Source organism: Leptonychotes weddellii, chromosome 5 (genome assembly GCF_054177405.1).
Source record: "Leptonychotes weddellii isolate Sample4059 chromosome 5, ASM5417740v2, whole genome shotgun sequence".
In the NCBI taxonomy this organism is placed as follows: Eukaryota; Metazoa; Chordata; class Mammalia; order Carnivora; family Phocidae; genus Leptonychotes; species Leptonychotes weddellii.
In genome coordinates, this window is record NC_138373.1 from 25123512 (window position 1) to 25142837 (window position 19326).

General features: G+C 51.2%; 1 protein-coding gene and 1 long non-coding RNA gene across 4 annotated transcripts in view; one reads left to right on the forward strand and one right to left on the reverse strand.

Moving 5' to 3' along the window:
* PARN (poly(A)-specific ribonuclease) overlaps positions 1 to 10471 on the forward strand; it is a 238436-nt gene extending 227965 nt beyond the window's left edge. The window contains exon 24 of the mRNA XM_081819997.1: positions 10377 to 10471. Within this exon, the coding sequence (XP_081676123.1) occupies positions 10377 to 10456 (80 nt within the window). The 3' untranslated portion in view covers positions 10457 to 10471. The remainder of the gene's footprint in view (positions 1 to 10376) is intronic.
* LOC115937259 (uncharacterized) lies at positions 2440 to 14811 on the reverse strand. 3 transcript variants are annotated; one of them, XR_014145351.1, is made up of 3 exons: positions 14012 to 14811; positions 3173 to 3353; positions 2440 to 2778 (listed from the first exon to the last, which is right to left on the reverse strand). It is a non-coding gene; the product is annotated as an uncharacterized LOC115937259 (long non-coding RNA). The 3 variants fall into 3 exon arrangements; XR_014145350.1 differs by having other exon boundaries at positions 3173 to 3280; positions 14012 to 14533; XR_004072582.2 differs by lacking the exon at positions 14012 to 14811 and having other exon boundaries at positions 3173 to 10383.
* Between the last annotated feature and the right edge of the window lie 4515 nt (positions 14812 to 19326).

The window sequence follows — 19326 nt, forward strand, 5'->3', positions numbered from 1 at the left end:
ATATCCAGTGTTCCAATTCCTCTGGTTGTCTCATAAATGTTTTCTTTACAGTGGTTAAAATCGGGACGCATATAAGGTTCATACATTGTGACTGTGGATATGTCCCTTATGTCTCTGTTAATCTGTAGGTACTCACCTCCTCCCTTTTTTGTCTCTTGCTATTTATTTGTTGAAAAAACTGGGTTGGTTGCTCTGTGGCCTATCCTACAGACTGAGTTTTGCTTATTGCATTCCCATATTGCTGTTACATGCGTTCCTCTCCCAGCTCTATTTCTTATAAATCAGTAGCTAGATCTAGAAGCTCACTTAGATTCATGTTTGGTGTGTGTGTGTCTGTGTTTGTGTGTGTGTTTGTATAACTTTATGGTGGCTGCTTAGTATTCCATTTGAAGGTACATAATGTCTGGCTGTCCCTCTTTGTGATGTTAGCAGCCATTGATGATGACTATCCAGATCCACTGGAGGTTGCAAAATGGTGGCATTCTAATTCTATCCTTCTTTGTTTGTTAGCTGGAATACTTCCATAAAGGGAAACTTGCCCTTATCAACTATTTGGTTGCTGCAAGGTATAGTTCATAACAGAAAGGATAAATGCTTGGTTTTTTTCCCTTTATTGGACATTGTCAAAACAATGAGTTCGTTCCTCAGCATCCTCCAGAGATGACAAATGAGTTTATGTTTTTCTATTTTTCTTTCTTTTTAAAAAATTTATTCATTTGAGAGAGAGACAGAGAGCACACAGGAGTGGGGGGAGGGGCAGAGGGAGAGGGAGTAGCAGACTCCCTGCTGAGCAGGGAGCCGGATGCAGCACTCAATTACAGGACCCTGAGATCATGACCTGAGCTGAAGGCAGATGCTTAACCGACTGAGCCATCCAGGTGCCCCTATTTTTCTATTTTTCTAAATATCTTGGTGACCTCATAGATTTGGATGTATATGACATGTTTTAATCCATGACAGTTATTATTCTTATTGATACTCAAATTGTCCCATCTTTGGCCAGTGGGATCCTCTTCACACTGTCCCCTGTGTCCTTTTTGACATGATCCCAGAAGTCTTTGACAGCCCCATGTGACCTGGGTGACCAGATATTCCAGGCTCACCTGTACATTTCCTGCCTCACATCTGGAATCAGCCATATCTCCACAGAGCCCTGGTTTCTGATTAAAAGTGGTGTTTAGAGACCATAATGTGGGTGCTGGGAGTGCTTAGATAGCTGCTGAACTGGTCATTCTTTCTCACCTTTTCAGGAGACGTGGTCAGAAACACACCCTTCATTTTGTCAGGCAAAATACAGCAGGATTTCACCCGATACTTTCAATTCAAATCTGGGGCTATGGGGTTTTCACTCTGTCTCTCTGATTTTGCGTCCGCAACTCCTTTCTTCCAGGACAGTGTGACAAAGCCTGCTTCTAAAAGCAGAGCTCTTTGTTGTGTGTCCCCTCGAGCAGGAAGCATGTGAGAAAGCACTTCAGTCTGTCCCCTCAGACATGAACCTGAGCTCTCTGAGGAGGACGTTTAGAGCTGGTCCCCGGGGGGAAGCCCACTTCTGGGTCCACAAGGGGGCCACGTTCTCACGGCAGATGAACCAGCTCCTTCCCCCATCCCGGGTGTGGATCCTCTCGTCTAGCTGCTCCCAATCCTGCCTGCACACTTGAATCACATGAGGACTTACAAAAAACCCTCCCGGCCACAATTAAGTCAGAATCCCTGGGGCCGTCCGGGACCCTCACATCAGTATTGTTTTTTAAAGCAGTCTGGGTTATTTTAATGTGTACCCAGGGTTTAGAATCACTGCTCTAGTGTCTGCTTCTCAGCCGAAGGAAGAGAAGAAAGAAGCCAGGGGTGATAATAGTGCTTCCTTCAAAGAAGCTTGGGTTTGAATCCTGACGCTCCCAGTTCCTGCCTCTGAAATCACTGAAAGAGCACCAATCCCTCGAACTTTCTGCGGTAATCAAAATGGTCTGTATCTCTGCTGTGCAGTGTGACAGCCACTGGCCCCAGTGAACTAGTTGCTGGTGCAACCCAGGCAGTGAATGTTCGGATTTTTTAACTCTTAGCTAATTTACACAAAAATAGCCGCATATGACTAGGAGCTACAGTCTTGGACAGCGCCACTCTGGAAAATGACTTAACAGCTACAAGCTTCATATCCGTAAAATAGGGACTAATAAGAGTTACTTCACTGGGCTGTTGTCAGGATTAGAGATAATGTATATTAAGCACATGGTGAAGACAAGGCATTCAATGAAAGGCTGCTTCCTTTCCTTATTAACATCGGCCCGTCACTCTTGAAAAAACAAAAACAACAACACAAAAACTTGCCCAGAAATGGAGTGCTCAGAAGCACCCCACCACGGAGACTAAAAATTCGAAGCCGTTCCAGAGAAACTCTTGGAAAATGTTCCTTAATTGTAGAAGTTCAATTGCAGCAGGAGGTTATCAGTTGCGAGGGCTGTATTTTGTTACAGATCTAGCCGCAGCTCAATAAATTAAGCAATCACTCCAAATAACATGTTGCTTTAATCCCCTCTTGGAACAATTTCAAGTTGTTTGGTTTTATATTTGCACAGCCCTTGAAAGGAGACTCAACGTTGGTCTCATTTCTTTTTCCTCAATCCGTCAGACCCTCTCCAGATAGATCTCAGCAGGACTAGCAGGAGGGAGGATTCCGAGCCGAGCAGAACTCCTTTTATCAAACCTGCAGTGTTTTCCATCTTCTGGCCTTTATGTGCTCCACGCCTCGTTCACTAAAATTACTGGCAGGTTCATCTGCAACTAACACAGAAAGAGACACCTCTCAGCAGCCGGTTCTGGACGTGAAAAGCAAACTTGCAGTGGCTTTTCCATTCTCCTCTTCTCCCTAGTGGTTTATAATCTCACAGTAGAATTTCATTTCCCCTAGAAACTTGGCACCGGAGGTGTCAGCCGGGGAACATATTTGTTTGTGTAAATTAAAAGGAGAATATGTTTTGACCATATTTAAGTTCTAACTGCGCTAAAGAAATAAATACTGACTTGCGCAACGCTTCTCACTGCATGGCTCTGGCTCACCTCCCCAAACTCTGCCTTTGTTTATAAAACCCAAGCTGATGAGAACTCTGAGCAGCTTATCACCTCAGAAAGGGGCCACGTCCACCCCCACCCAGGTCCACATGGCAAGTCCGCTTACCTCATTTGGGACTTTTTTCCCCTGACACACTGCATCCTTGCTGGGGTGGGCGAGGCCGTGGAAACGGGCTCCCCCACCCATGCGCTCTTGATGGGCATTGGGCAGTAGCTGTAGAAATAAAAAATGCACGTATCCTCTGGCCTGAGACATTCTGCTTCTAGGAACGTATCCTGTGAGTATACTTGGACACATGCCAAAGAGAGTATATGTTATAATGGCAAAATCCTGGCGTTAACTGAAATGCCGGCTGGTAGGGGACAGGTTAAGTATGGTGCAATGCTAGAAGGCATTAGAAAGAATGAGGTGGGTCTGCGGGCTGTCACGTCTTCAGGATATATTGGAACGCCCCCAGCTTGCTTAATGTTATGAGCAAAAAAAGTGAATGCACTTGAACAGGCTTTGAAAATGTATGGAGATTATGCAAACTGCATCCAGCGGTTACTGTTTAGAAAGCAAAATTAAAGATAAATCACCAAGGGGGTGTTCCTTCATTTCCCACATTATCCTCTTCTGTACTCTTTTTCTTACCACCAGCATGGTATTATTTTCAAAATCTAGGGCAATTAAATAACCTAAAATCGTGTTTTTGATATGATTTCCACACTCTGGAGCAATATAAAATGATAATACTCTTTTCATTACATATCTGTCAGGCTAGTGGAGTGGTGGTGGGAATCCTTGCTTTTCTGGTTTCTTTCTTTCTTTCGAGAGAGAGGGAGTGGGGGAGGGGCAGAGGGAGAGAGAGAATCTTTTTTTTTTTTTTAATTTTTAAAGATTTTATTTGAGAGAGAGAGAGTGAGTGAGCGAGAGAAAGCACAAGCCAGGGAGGGAGGGGGAAAGGCGGAGGGAGAAGCTGACTCCCTGCTGAGCAGGGAGCCCCATGCAGGACTCGATCCCAGGATCCTGGGATCCTGACCTGAGCCAAAGTCAGACACTTAACCGACTGAACCACCTAGGTTCCCTGAGAGAGAATCTTAAATAGACTCCATGCTCAGCTCAGAGCCCGACGCAGGGATTGATCCCATGACCCTGAGATCATGACCTGAGCTGAAATCAAGAGTCGGATGCTTAACTGACTGAGCCACCCAGACAGCCCAGCTTTTCTGGTTTCTTTATGCAAATAACCTGGAGTGGGATGCACGGTGGTCCCAGAGAGACACCAGATATGCCCTCTTCCCAGTCTCTGGAACGTGTGAATATGACCTTATCTAGCAAAAGATGGGCTTAAGTCAAGGATCTTGAGATGAGTTTATCCTGCATGATCCAGAGGGGCACTGCATGCATCCTTAGAAGAGAGAAACAGAGGCAGACACAGCAAGAATAAGAACGCATGAAGACACAGGCAGAGATTGGAGTGATGTGGGCACAAGTCGAGGACCATGGGAGAGGCAAGGTACAGATCTTCCCCTGAAGCACCTGGGGGGAGAGTGGCTCTGCCAGGTTACGGACTTCTAGCCTCCAGGACCGTGAAATCCTACCTTTCTGTCATTTTAAGCCTCTTAGTTTGTATCAATTTGTTACGGCAGCCCTAGGAAACTAACACATCACCTGGCTTTTGTAACCCCTATAAAATGCATGAAGCACATAGGTACTTTACGAATAAGTTTGGTAGTCCTGTGTGTTTGGGGGAACACAAAGAATGCATTCATGCATTCCACAGACAGATATTTCTTCAGCATCTAGTTGGTGGCAGGCACGGGTCCAGGTCCTGAGGAGACAGCAGAGAACCAGAGATGCCTGACCACCTGGGGCTGACACATAAGCGGGAGAGAGATCATTAACTAGAGAGAAGGACCCATGATGGTGGCAGGGGCTGAAGAGAACAAGAAAACATGGAAGGAAGACAGGACCCTGGGAGAATGGGGAGGGGACACTGGAGTAGATGTGGGCAGGGGCTTCGTGTCCACCTGAAGGGAGAGTATTGAGCAGAGGAAGCGAGCACAGAACTTGACCCTACCGGGCACCCATTGGTTGGACCAGAATAGGTAGGAATGAGCTACCCTTCTCCCCCTTTTTCCTTCCCCGCCTCCCTTCCTCCCACGTTTGTTGTCTGCCTACTGTGGGCCAGCAGCTGGGGACGCAAAGATGTCCAGGGTCCCCATGCCCAAGATCCTCACTCATGGCGGGCAACAGGCATGAACAGATCACCACAAATATAACACGGTAGGCATGGGAGCTTTGGCCAGGATAAGCTGCATGCGTGGCCCATGGTGGAGAGTAGGGTGGGGAGGAGAGGTGGGGGTACGCTGGGGGCGAGGCTGGGGAGACAGGCAAGCAGGAAAAGGGCCTGATGTACACGTTCAAGAGCAAGGGCGTAGCTCTGATTCAGTGGGAAATGAATGGGCGATGGGGTAGCACATGGACGCGTGTCTGGGGATTCTTGTATTCTCACGTACGGCAGGCACACTTCGGGGACAGTGAGTTCTGAGGATAACCTACCCCTTTTAGCTTCACAGAGTCCACAGAGAGGACACAGTCCCCACATCCTGAATTGGGGTGCTCTGGGCTGCACAAAAACCAGAGTTGATCTGACTGAGGCAATATGGGGGATTCATCACTCTGGTAGCTGTGATGAGGGAAAAGGCTGAGCTGCTCCTGGATCCAGCACGTGTAAGGCCGTGGGGTCAGAACTTAGCGCCGGCCTCTCTCCTTCCTCCCCACCCCCATCCCATCTCTCATCGCTCCCTCTCTCTGCTTGTTGACCTCCATCTCTGGGGCCACGGGCACCTCTGGACGCTAGAGAGTGGAGCTAAAGCAACCTTCCCGCCCACTCCAGGTAGGACAAGCCTCGATTGGCTATGCTTGGGTCATGTGACCACACCTGGACCAATTACTGCTATCTGGCACCGAAGTGGGCTGCTGCGATTGGTCATGTTTGGTCACATGTCCGTGTTTGTACCAATTACTATAGCAGAGGGATGGGGGTCGTGGGTGGCCATCTTTGGTCGTATTCTCACCAGTGTCAGGTGTTTGAGCGGAAGTGGGGGAGGAGGTGTTTGCAAAATAAACCCCCCAAAACCCCTAAAACAAAAACCCCATAAATAATAAAAAACCCAGAGCCATCTCACTCCTCCAGAGACATCTGCTGGCTGTGCTTCTACATTTACTTGGCTGAGAATTGCCTCAATCTTGAGTCAGACGCTTTAAGATCCACTATACGGTCTCCCAACCCCCCAAGCTGCCCGCAGGATTTACTCAGACCTGTTGTAGTTCTTTTTTTTTTTTTTTTTTTGCTACTGTCATTATTTATTTTAATCAAATTTAAAAAAAAAAAATTTTTTTTTTCATCTTTGGTTGATGATTGCCACTTCTGCTAAGGGTAGGAACTGCGCCTGTCCTTTTGAGGGCTGCATTGCCCCTGCTCAGTACAAAGCCCCTTCTATGGTGTAGGTGAGGAACTGAGGAGTGAGGGCACCTGGGTGGCTCAGTTGGGCGCCTGGGTGGCTCAGTCGGTTAAGCGACTGCCTTCGGCTCAGGTCATGATCCTGGAGTCCCAGGATCGAGTCCCGCATCAGGCTCCCTGCTCGGCGGGGAGTCTGCTTCTCCCTCTGACCCTCCCCCCTCTCATGCTCTCTCTCTCTCTCATTCTCTCTCTCAAATAAATAAATAAAATCTTTAAAAAAAAAAAAAAAGGAACTGAGGAGTGAATGAACGTGCGTTCACTCATTGAACTTGCCGCAGAGAACAGGAGGAGGTACAAGGTCCTTACCTGTTCTTTCCTCAAGGAGTCCCTCTCTCCTCCCCGACCCCCTTCCCAGTCGTGTTGTATACCCCTCCATGACAACGCTCTGTTAATGTAAGTGCATCGCTGGGCATCATCCAAACACACACTGGGGGCTCTGAATCTCTTGGTGTCCTGAGTAAAGAGTATACATTCTTGCGGTGAGACTGGATTAGCACAAGAAATAAGGTTCCTTTGGTTGGTGGAGACTATCCTTGAGAAGGATAATGGAGCTGAGAGGGATCCGGTGCCATGATGGGTTGCCAGTGTCTGCCATGACCACCTGCCTCAAAAGGGCATCCCTAGTCCTGCCGCTGCTCTGGATGGTTTGCTAACCAGGGGGCCTCGTTCTGAAGACTGCAGCCCTGTCATCTGCTGTGAGATCAGAGGACACTCAGAGTCCAGGACAAAATGGTGTGCCTAAATAAAACAACTGCAGGCTCTTGGGGAGGAAGGCTTAAGGCAAATGGCTAATTTTTTTAAGTACTTATAACCCACATGTCAGCTGGGGTCATCTTATTTTTGGAGATTCAGATGGAACGGGCTTGAACTCTGTCCCTCATGCCACTGTCTCCCACATGGGAGACCCAACTTCTCTTGGAAACGTTCCAGGGATTGGGGGTGAGGGGTGCTTATGTCTGTCCTAGGCACCAAAGCTCTAAATTCCTGTGTCTAATGAATTAGTTCCGCTCGGGCACCCTTTTGCTGGCCTCATGGGCATGTGACACGTACAGTTGCACAGGGCCTATGTTTGGTTTAATGCTCTGCTGTTGTCACCTTGAACTTCTGAATAATTTTTGAACAAAGGGCTCCATATTTTAAATGTGCAAATTACGTAGCCAGACCTGCTTTGTTCAGGAGCTGTTTCTTTCCACCCCACGTTGACCCACTCGGTCCTCTGCCCCAATTCCTCTGATCTCCCCAAATTCTACCCACACAAAGATGTGGGCGGAGGACACTCTGAAGGTTTGGGACGGAAGAAAAGTGTTGAGCCCTCAGCCAAGTTAACAACATAAAGTCAGTGCTTGAATTGGCTTCGAACTCTTCGAAGAGTGACAAAGGGGATGGAGGGAAGGCAGATGACTCAGGACTGGCAAAGGCTGCTAACTGTTGATGATGGGTTCCAGTGCTCATTACAGTATTTTACTTACATTCAATATGGCGGGAAAGTAGAAAATACAAAGTAGAAAAAGGCAATATAAGACGTGCTTCTGGCAGCTCCTCAAAATGTTAAATATGGAGCTTCCATATGACCCAGAAATCACACTTCTAGGGTATACGCCGAAGAGAAATGAATACGTACGCCTACACAAGTGTTGAAAGCTGCATTATTCCTAATAGCCAGAAAGTGTTAACAATCCAAATGTCCATCACCTGACAAATGGATAAATAAAAAAATGGATACTATTCAGCCACAAAAAGGAATGAAGGAATGAAGCCCTGTGGTATGCTACAGCATGGAAAGACCTTGAGAACACAATGCTCAGGGAAAGAAGCCATTCACAAAGGATCATACACTGCTTCATGTGAAATGTCTAGAACGGGCAAATCTATAGAGAAGAAAGTAGATAAGTGCTTAGGGTGGGGGGAGGAGGATTAGGACACTGATGTTTCTTTTTGAGGTGATAAAAAGGTTCTAAAATTGACTATGATAATGAATACCCAACTCTATGAATATACTCAAAGCCATTGAACTGTCCACTTTAAATGGGTAAATTGGATGGTAAGTAGGTTATATCTCAATAAAGCTGTTTAAAAAATAAGTGATGCCCCCCTGCTTCTCCCACCAGTAATCCTTAGTCTTCAGCTTCTTGCCTTTTGGGAAATCCCCTTTCTCCTATACCCTCTCTCTGTGCGCGCGCGCACACACACACACACACACACACACACACTGCTATCCTGCCTTTCGGTTACCTTCTTGTGCCTTAAGCTGTTTTTCATTCTCTTTCCATTCTCACAGACTTCAGAAAACTGCCTTCTCTGAGGAGAAGTTCCTTCCACAGCCAAGGTGCCCCAGTGAGGTATCTTTCTAAACTATAACCCTTTCCTCTTTAAAAAGTTACTCAGTCACAGCTATTCAAATCCCCATGGTGTCCTATTATGGCAGTCACTAATAATTCCTAATAGTTGTAAATTCCCTCAAGAAAAGAGAGGCCGATTCAATCTCTCCAGAGCCAGGCATCTCTGACCTAAACATAACTTACTCACTTCACAGATGGGGAGAGAGGATGGGAAAGAATGTTGCCCGGGCCAAACCGGAAGGCAGGTTTTTGAGTCTGGAACAGGGGTGGGCCAAATTCGGCCCATGTCTTGTTTTTGTAAATAAAGTTTTATTGGAACACACAGCCACGTCGGTTCATTTCTGTGTTGTCTGTGTCTGCGTTTTTGTTATAATGACCGAGTGGAGGAGCTGTGACACAGACCATAGGGCCTGCAGAGCCGAGAATATTTAGTATCTGGCCTTTTACGGGGCAAGTCTGCTGGTCCCTGAGATGGAAGATCCAGGCTTGAACCCCAGCTCATCACATGCTGGCTGTGTGACCTTGGGCAGGTCAGTTACTCAAGTGTTTCCTCATCAGCGAGCTGAAGGCAGTAATAGTGCCTCCCTGGGCAATGACTTCATGCGTGTCAAGTGCCTAGTATGTATAAAGCGCTCAATATATGCTGGTGGTTGTGTTATTTAGAAAAAGAGGCCGACGATTCTGACTTTATGGGGTTATCTGAAGCAGCAGAGAGAGTGCCTGTTTCATGAAAACAGTTGGCGAAACATACAAATGTTTCTTATTGTCCTAAATATCCTAAAGGCTTTTCAGATGATTCTCTGCTTCTTAGTAATATTTATAATTTGGAGCTGTGAGATTATAAAAGGCCTCTAATTTCAGAGGAAGAAGGACCTCTGATCCACAAATCCAAACCCTCTCATTTAATGGCCCAGGAAACTGCCTCCCTGACCCCTGGCTGGGATTTGAACCTGCCCAGAACTAAAACCTGAGTTATTTTTTCGACTGAACTCTGCATCTTCTCCAGTAACAGGTGCTCAGGAATCCGGGCCCATGTGTCTGTAAATACCCGTGTTGTCCCTGAGCTCCCCACCGGCAGCTGTTCAACAGCGTTCTGCTGCAGAGCGTTGGCAGGTGGGGTCGGGGCAGGGAGGAACGAGGTGCACATCCCCACACCTTTCAGGGGCTACCCAGAAGCCTGCTGGGGTAGTGACATTGCACCCCCCCTGACGACCTGCTTTCCTGGGAGGTGTCCTTTATATCGGTTTGGATCAGGATCTACAGCGGCCTCCCCATTCATTCGCTTAGCTTCACGGACATTAACTGAGCAGCTCATACATGCTGGGTCCTGGGGGTACAGCCGTGAATGAATGACAGTGCCTGCCCTTGGCTGTGTCCCCCTTGACTTCTCAAAGGGGCGACAAACAAACCAATAAGCATCCGAGCAGTTCAGCCCTGTAATCGACCTTCCTTTTGTCCCCAGGATTTCCATCCCACACCGAACCCTGCACTGGTGAATTGGACAATTACTCTGGACCTGGCTGTAGGCTCTGTGGATGGTAGGAGTTCAGAGTGACTGCTTTGGGGGTCAATCAGATCTGGGCAGGGCTGGCTCCCCAGTTTGCAAAATGAGAACCCGGGGCCCCGTGTGCCAAAATTACTAAAAATGTCAGGATGACGACAGCAGGGCATTAAAACTAGGGCCGGGCCCACAACCTGGGGTCAGACTCTTCCAGCTGGGCGTCTCCCTGCGCCCCGGTTTTCTCATCTGAACAAGGACCTGTTAAGGCCCACCTAAGGGTTGGTTGCGGCTGTAAAGGGAGATGAGGTGCCTATGAGAATAGTGGCCATTTGTTACTCTTAGGTAATGGTTATGCCTTAGGCAGCTCGTGGTCAATGCCAAGCACCATCCTTAGTTCTTTAGGGACGTGCGTTGAAGTCCTCCTCACTGCAGCCCTGTCGTGTAGGTACTATTATTCTAGCACATCTGGATGGGGCAACAGAGGCCCAGAGAGGAGAGGGAGCTTGCCTGAGGTCACACAACAGTCAGTGGAAGCATCCGGATTCAAACCTGGGCTATCCAGGCCCTGGTCTGCGTTCTTAACCTACCTGTGTGTCCCCGGAGTTGACACGTGACTGACACACACAGGGGCACACACAGGCAGGAACGCATGCCCCTTCCCTGAGATGCTCACACCAAGTCTAGCGTGTGAAATTTCCTCCAGAACGTGGGATTCTTTGTTTGCTTTCCCTTTCGTCTGTCTCCCCTGACTCAAGGGGGAGCCCTGTGCAGACAGGGGCTGTCTTGCTCCCGGCTGCGTCCCTGGCCCCCGGCACGGTGCTTAGCACAGAGTAGGTCCTTGACAAGACATGTGCTTAGCAAAGGGAGTCAGGAAGCAGGTGTCCAGCCAGGGCATTCGGATCCAGAATCAACAGCTGCAATTCTCAGAACTTTAAGACTGTGTGGCTTAAGAACTTGTTCTGGGGAGATCCCACAGCTAAAGAAATCCTCTCTCTCCCTCCTGGCTTTTCCCACCTGGGGTTCTCCCCACCGTGTGGGAGGGAGGCATGGAAGGGGTGCCTGAAGGCCCAGCCCCCATCCTGGCGGGCCGCGGGCCAGGGGCGGGGGTTGTGCTAGGGCGGCCGGGCTGCTTCTGATGCCACCCCCCACCCCATGACACAGCAGAAACTGAAACCAGAGTCCGCCCCTGCTGGCTGGGACCGCACGCTCACTGTTTCCCTGTAAAGCCACCGTCCGGGGGGGGCAGGCAGGGGCTGGTGCCCGGGCCTGGCACAGGGTGGCCTGTCGAAGGAGCGTCCCTGCAGGCTGAGGGTGCTGCCGGTCCCAGGGCCGCTGGTGCTGTTTGTGAACCACGGCAGCTGCCCGATGGAGCCCTGTGACTTCCTTGATCTGGGACAGAGGGTTCTCTTCTCCCACCTCACTGAGAAACTGAGGCCCAGAGAGGTGCCCTGGGGAGGGGGAAGGGCGCTGGGTCATCGCCACCCTAAGGCCGGAGACAAATCTGAGCTATGGGGGTGGGGGGTGTAGGGGCGGAGATGTCACTGGTGTGGGTGGGCGGGGAAGGGGTGGGGGCACCCCTGAGAAGCGAGGACGTGTGACACCCTGGCTCTCATGGGTGGAGCCCGCCACAGATTTGAATTGGCAACCCGAGGATGTGGGTGCCGAAAACTGCTGAGACATACACGAATGCTTAATTCAGTGGGTCTAGGAAACTTGACTGTCTCGATTTCTGCCCCATCCTCAGGCTACCTCTACCGTTCCTTGCTTAATATGTTTCTTCTAAGCAACGTACCCTCTTTCACTTAAATAAATTGGTATAAAAAGGGGGCCTTCTATTCCTACCCCCAATTGAAAACCAGTTGCTTGCTGCAAACAGAAATTAGCCGTACAAAGAAATACCTAGGAGAATAATGTATACCTGGAACCAGGTACCACTTACAATCGCTGGGTAGATCTGCGCATCAGACTTGGGAGGTGGCTATTCTAAGCTGTGGGTTTCACGCGGGAGGAAATGGCGGCCCAGAGAGGTTGAGCCACTTGCCTGGGGCGACACAGCAGAAGTCCCAGCTGATTCCAGAAACCCATGCTCACTGTGGGGCTATGGTCTCCCCTCCTTGTTTGAGTCGCCTCAGCATATAAGGCGTGTGTTAGGAAATATTAGTACCAATCCCTTCCCCGGTGAATGCTTTAACTTCCCCATTTTCAAAGCCCGCCACAAAGCCTTCGGGGCTCACATAGCGCTTGAGCTCATTATAGCCATGGGTGGCAACCATGATCCCTTCCAGGCCAGAGCCTGGAGTGTGGCCCCTCCCTTGGCAGATAGGGAAACCGAGGCAGAGAGTGGGAAAGTGACCTGGCTCAGGGATCGGGGGATAGGGGAGAAAGCCAGGACTGGCCAGGGCCCCCTGCCAAGGTGAAGATCCCAGGAGGCCCCGCTGGAAGGACCAGGCTGAAGGGTGAGAGTCGCCTCACCCGCCTGGTCAAACAGGTAACACTTGCTCGTTTTCCACCTTTCCCACCTTGCCCCCACGCATCCCCCTTCCCCCTCTCCCCCCTTCCCTCCCCGCCCCCCGCCCCTGGAGGGCAAAAAAGCACAATTAGCAACACTGTCTGTGGATGGCGCCTTTTTCTTTCTCGTGTGGCCGTAACCAGCTGTGAGCTGTGTGCTGGGAGAATTTGGGGGGAACATCTTTCTCTTCTTTTAGTTGCTGGAAGACCTCAGAGCTGCCACCTTCCCAGCTAGCCCAGGGCCCCCGAGGAATACTGCAAGAGCAATAAGGATTTTTAGGGGCATTATGATAGTAGAATGGAAACACATCTGCCCCCAAAAGTCCCTCATTTTCCCTGCGGTAACGAACCAGCTGGGCAGGAAGTGGTGGTGCTCGGAGCACCGGGAGCCAGAACTAAAAAGGAAAAAATGTATGAAGTGAGAGCAACCTTGAAACAAGCCAAAGCTTTCATGGTCTGCGGCGGCTCCACCTAGGCTCCCCAAAAGCCTGATGATTATTGGCCGATAATTGGCTAAACATGTCGCGGTGCAGCCACTTCGAGACGGACGCGCCTTCTCTGTGGCCCAGAACACACCAAGATCGGGAACCCCAGAGCAGGTGGGAAGGACCAGGCCACTTCCAGGATTCGCCTGTGACGCTTCCCCAAGACCCCGATGGATGCTTCCCGAAATCTCCTTACCCATCTAAGGGAGCCATGCATCCATCAATACCTCCTGGTGTGGAATGCGGGAGAAAGGCAGTCAACGTGGAAATCCAGGGGGAAGTATCTGGAAAGGGGAGCACCTGTTTCCATGGCCGTACAACCAACCAAAGGGGCGAAGGCTTGGGTAGGGGAGCGTGGTGGTGGTGGCTGATGGGGCAGAAGTGCGTGGGGGAGGGGGAATCCCCGCTCAGGTCCAGGAAGCCATCTCTCAGGTCTGGCCACTAGATATCGAGGACTAAGAAGTCCAGCACACTGTCTCCCCTGGGGCCGGTGGCCTGCAAGCTCTCTGCAGGTGCATGTCCCCCAGGCCGGCCAGCACCCCTGGGCCCTGAAAGGGTTAACCTCCCCCACGGCTGCTGACACCCGAGGAGGAGGCTGCTCACCCAGCAGGCTGGCATATCACACTGGGCCATCGAGAGAAGAGAGAGGGGCTGAGAACAGCCTCTGTGAGCTCTGTGAATGGAGGCCGCCTCTGCCTTACCGCCGTCGGACCGAAAACGGGACGCAAAGCCTTCCCGGCCCAGAACCGGCTCCTTGGCCCCTGTCGCGTGGCCCCGGAGCCCTGGCAGGGACGCGGGGCATCTGTGCCGGTGAGCACGGGGTGGTCGGGGCCAGGCCTGCAAGGGAGCGATTCTACGCTCTCCATGTGACAGCTGGTAACCCGGCCCCGATCTCTTCTTTCAAGCGGCACCTAAAATATTCTCTGGGTGAAGCTGAGGCTAAATAAGGCCCGGCCTGCGAGCGCCCGGTCTGGACCTTTTAATGCCATTCTAAGACACAAGCAGGAACCCACGCACGAGGCCTTTAGGTGGCCTGGAGTCCAGTTGCTGGGGCCAAACGGGAGTCCCGTGGGACTGGCTGACTCAGGGCTGGGTGCAGCATGCCTGAGCGGGCTTCTTCCCTGCAAGCTCAACTCCGGGATGCCCACCCACTTCTCTCTCGGCCGCCCCCCTCCCCGCCAGGCCGGCTCAGGGTCCCCTCGTCTGCCCAGCAGGCCCCCTGATGGGCGTCCAACGCCTTCTCCCCACTTCGGGGCTGCAACCCTTGCCCTGATGGCCTGGGTCTTCCTCGCTGCCCGATGGAAGAGGCCTGGGGAAGGCAGCAGCTTGCTCGGTCGCTGAGACGCTGCTGGCCCAGCGCCACGCCCCCTGGGCCCACCCCAAATGCGAGGATCCCGGAGAGGACTTCCGGCTGGCCTGCAAAAGCACAGCTCTGCCCCTGAACCTTCTAGACTCACGCACAGGCGGATTTGCCCCAAGCCCCTTGGACGGCCTCATCTGTTTCCCTCTGAGCATCTGGGAGGCTGTGCTTAGCCAAGTGGGGCTCTGCCCTCACCAGAGACCACGCGGTAAATGGGACACTGAGCCCTGCAGAGTCCCCGGGGAGGCCGCTCTCAGGAGCCCAACACCCCGCTTCTAGCCAATAAATGCTGCCGGCGGGGTCCTGGGAGCAGAGACCCCCGTGCACCTGTCCGGGGGCTCGTTTGGGCACCGGCGGCGCCTCTCAGGCCGCGTTCAGGCCTGGGCAGGCAGTGGTCCAGGCTGCCTCGGGCGGAGATGCCAACAGGCCCGGGCACTGAGCTCACGCACGATTCCAACGAGAGAGCCTAGTTTTCTGCACGCCTCTGAGCAAACTTTCACACCATGCCGCACAGCTAACTTCAGGCTCGAGGTGGCCACCACCTCCCTTCCCTGCAGGGGCCAAGCAAATCCTGGACAAAAGGCTCCATTTGCCCCCCATCTTCCGGGTGCATTTTAAACATGGCTTTCTTGTGACACCAGCAGCAGTTTCCACTTCCTACGTGTGTGTCCCCCTTTCGTGGAGCGGTGTGGCCATTCAGGGACACCCGAGAAACAAGTTTGCCCTGTGGTTCCTTAAATGCAGGTGCTTGAAGATGATGTACAATCTGAAACTTGAAGGCTCTGTAAATACGGACATGCCCTCGAGAACCCAAGATTCCGGGCGGGCATCAGATCACTGGCCACTCTAAAGGGAGACCAGAGGAGGGCTAGGGGCTCAGGGTGATGGCGGGACCCCAAAGCTCACTCCTTCCAAACTCTCTACCTCATCCACCCTTTTGCTTGAAAAGCCTGCCTGGCTACCGGGCCTGCAAAGCCGATGGTGGTTTACCTCATGGTCGTGTGGTGGTTTTGTTTCCCTCGTTCCGGACATAAGCAGGAAAAAAAAAAAAAAAAGGGACTTTACATGTTCCCAAGTTTGGGATGCTGGGCAAGAGAGAAAATTCCAGAACAATGTTTTATTTTGTTGGTGCGTGCACGTATTTTCTGGCAAGTGAGTCTAAGGACCGAGTTTCCCTTAACCATGATCAGGCTAATTTTTATCCTCACCGCCCGAAAGAGCGGTATTTACTCCACGATCCCAATTAAAAGAGGGTGAGCTGATCTGCTGCTAGAAAGCCGTACCTTTACCTGGCAAGAACCATCTTTCTGTTGTTAATATTTAAGGTGGAGGGTGTGTGTGTGTGTGTGTGTTGAGGGGGGCGGTGCTGGGGAGCAAGAAAAAGAGGGAGTGTTCCCTTGTAGGGACTTTCCCACCTATCATTGGTTTGAGTCATAAACGCGTGTTTTATTCTTAAGGAAGTATTCCTCTCATTGCACTACCCCCTCTAAATATTTCACCCCTGGCTAGATCATATTTTTCCCCCCTTTGAAACATTTGTGTCCCGATGAGATTCGCTGTATCTTAGATATTGCTAAGAACTAAATTCCAAGTTTCTATTTTTTTTTTTCTTCTGAATCCACACGTCTTGGAGGTGGGGTGTGTGTGGGGGGTGCGGATAGCAACCGCTTCGTGAAATTTCACACAGGCCAAAGGAGAAAAGCCAAAATGCATTCAGCATATTCTACAGTTCCTTGTTAATTTGTGTGTGCGCGCGCACGCGTGTGTGTGTGCATGTGCGTGTGTGTGTTTTCTTATTGCTGTGGGGAGGACAGGGAGAGGGTGGTGGTAGGAACATGCACAGGAGCTGTGATTCTCTGCCCAAGTACTGAAGACTTCTCCCGGCAGAGTCCTGATTTACAAGCCCTTCACCATTCCACCCTGCCTGTTTCCAGACTCCGAAGGGGGGCAAAGTTGCGCTAAATGTATTCAGAGTTCCACGCGCCGGTTCGGGGGCCGCGTGTCAGCCAGGGCCGTGCCATTGCAAATGCTCGCAGGAAAGCAGACCCGCTTCACACTCGGCACGAAACTCTGTCTGATTCTCCCCACTTCACAATCCAGTCATGTTAACATACGGCTTCACCGCCTGGATGCGAGCTCAGTGTCTTGGCGCACCATTCCGCGTTCTGGCCTCGTTAATTCACGCAACACACCCGATTCGTACAAGTATCATTAAAGGCTAATTTGGCGAGATATCCTTATTTAGCAAAGCAAATAGGATCTGACAGCTCTCTGGGGCTGCCGGGGGCGGGGCGACGATCCAGCAAAGCACAAACACAATTTGTGTCACAACGTGACAGTTTCCCATCCATGAGCCACACTGGGACTGTGGACTCTTGAAAATTGTGCTGTTTCATCGTGTCCCGTAACAAAGAGAAAGAACTCGGGAAGTAAAAAACTGTTTTTGCCAAGGCCCCGGCGCGCAAATGTCATCTGTGTGTACATGTCTCATGTCTGTTAAACACAGAATGTGCCATCAAGAACCCTGTGTTCCAAAGTTCTTTAGGTACAGCTCACTTTCCTATTTGGTGCTGTGGACACCTGACTGAAATCCAGGTTTGCAAGTAAATCAACTTAAGGTATGTGGGCGTCTGCATAGGTCACAACCGGAGGGCAGAGATATGCGTGTGTGTGTGTGTGTGTGTGTGTGTGTGTGTGTGTGTGTATGTGTTGAAATTAATACAACTTAATAAGGTGAGTGTTCTGGGAAGGTATTTGTGCCCCTACCACCCTTGTCTTAGAGAGCCCCGGTGAACACACTCTCCTGAGTCTCTTATAAATATGGCTTGTGGCAAGGCACCAAAGAAATACCGTGACTCCCCGCGGAAGCCAGCAGAGGGGTGCTCCTTTGACAAATGTGAAGAAAAATCTAACGTCATGACCATTCACAGCGTCAACGGTGTTTGATTTGGAGGGTGTCAAACCGGGATGCCGCTCATTCCCTTCAAATCCTGTCCTCTACGACATCTCATTAAACCACTGGACAAAAAAAAAAAAAAAATTGTACAATTCCCTTATCTCTTTCTGGCCTCCCGAGGGAAGAGGCCCTTAAAAACTTAGCAGGTTCAACAACAAACTGAGCGTGTGTGCGCGCGCACAGAGGCGCGCGCGCGCACACACACAAGACTATCCACCTCCCCCCAACAGCCTTTCACTTTTACCAAAAGTAGCAAACCTCCCCCCCTTTCTCCAATCAGCTTTTAGACGTGCAACTTGGAGGTGTCAGCTCTTGGCTCTCTCTCCACGGACTGCTGGGCCTGAATCCCTCGATGTTTAGAATGACCCCAAAAGCGGGACTTTGTGGGCCAGTTGGATAAAACATAAACTCATCTCGCCCTCAAAACCCCGATTCTGGGACCACAGCCTCCAAAACCTTTCCAAAGAGGTGTGTTCCCCTCCACAGCTCAAAGCACTGGGCAGGCTGCCTCAGAGGCAGGATTTTGGAGAATCCTGGATAATTAAAAGAATCCTGGGTTTTCCTACAGGGATGACAGTCGATCTCACCGACAAGCCAGGATGGTGGTGGGAGGGATGGGGGCGGGTGTCTGCCCACCCCAAAGCCGGGATCTTTTCCCTCTCCTGACCCCAGCCCTACAGTTGGGCCGGAAAGCTTCCCAGGGAAGACGCTGGGCCCCCAAAATGCCCCTTAGCAAAGCGCGAAAGGAGTGTCCTTGGTGCGGCATACAATCCCCACCCCACCCCCCTCATCCAGCTAAAGTTTAGTTATTTATGCCCTTAATTGTCCCTCATTAAAGTCAAATTTGCTGCTTGCCCCTATTGGGGGAAATTATTTCCACCTTAACAGCTCAATTAGCCTCTGGGTTCCGAAAAGGCCACCCCCCCACCCTTTCTCCCCATTTTAAACCCCCTCTCTTTTTCACAACTTCTCCTAAAAATAAATTATAAATATGGATGTGTCCTCAGAGGATCTGAGCGGCACATTCCAACGCTCCCCACGGTGGGGATTGGAAGCAGGGGAAAGCAGAAAGGCCACTCCCACCCCCATCCCCAAATCAAAATGCCTTTTTCCCCCTAACTTTTGCCAGAGCAACACGGTGTGGTCTCGGGCCCTCGCACCTCACTCTGCACCCCGGAACCTAGTTGTGTGTGTGTTTTTTTTTTTCTTCCCCCGCTCCTGCCCATCAAAAGCTAAGCCAAAGTGCTATGGCCGCCTGCTCCTCCGGGGGGGGGGGGGGCGCCAACTTTACTTCGGGGAAGGTGGTAACTCTCTGGGGACTGTCCCCTCCTGCTTTGCCGGCGGTCCCCAGGGCCCGGGCCGAGCGAGCGCGGCCCGGGGCGCACGTGGAGTGGCGGGGCGCGGCGGGCGCGGACCTGCGAGCGGGCGGCCTGCTCTCCGCGCGGCATTGATATCGGGGTCACGCAGCGAGTCAGTTTCCCGCACGGGCTTTCCGGGGTGGGGGCGGGGTGGCTGCCTTTCCAACCGCGCGTTAATTTCCAAGCCCCAGCATCTGGGAGGTGGGGGGCTGCCTCGCCCCGATCCCACCTCCTCGCCTAACAC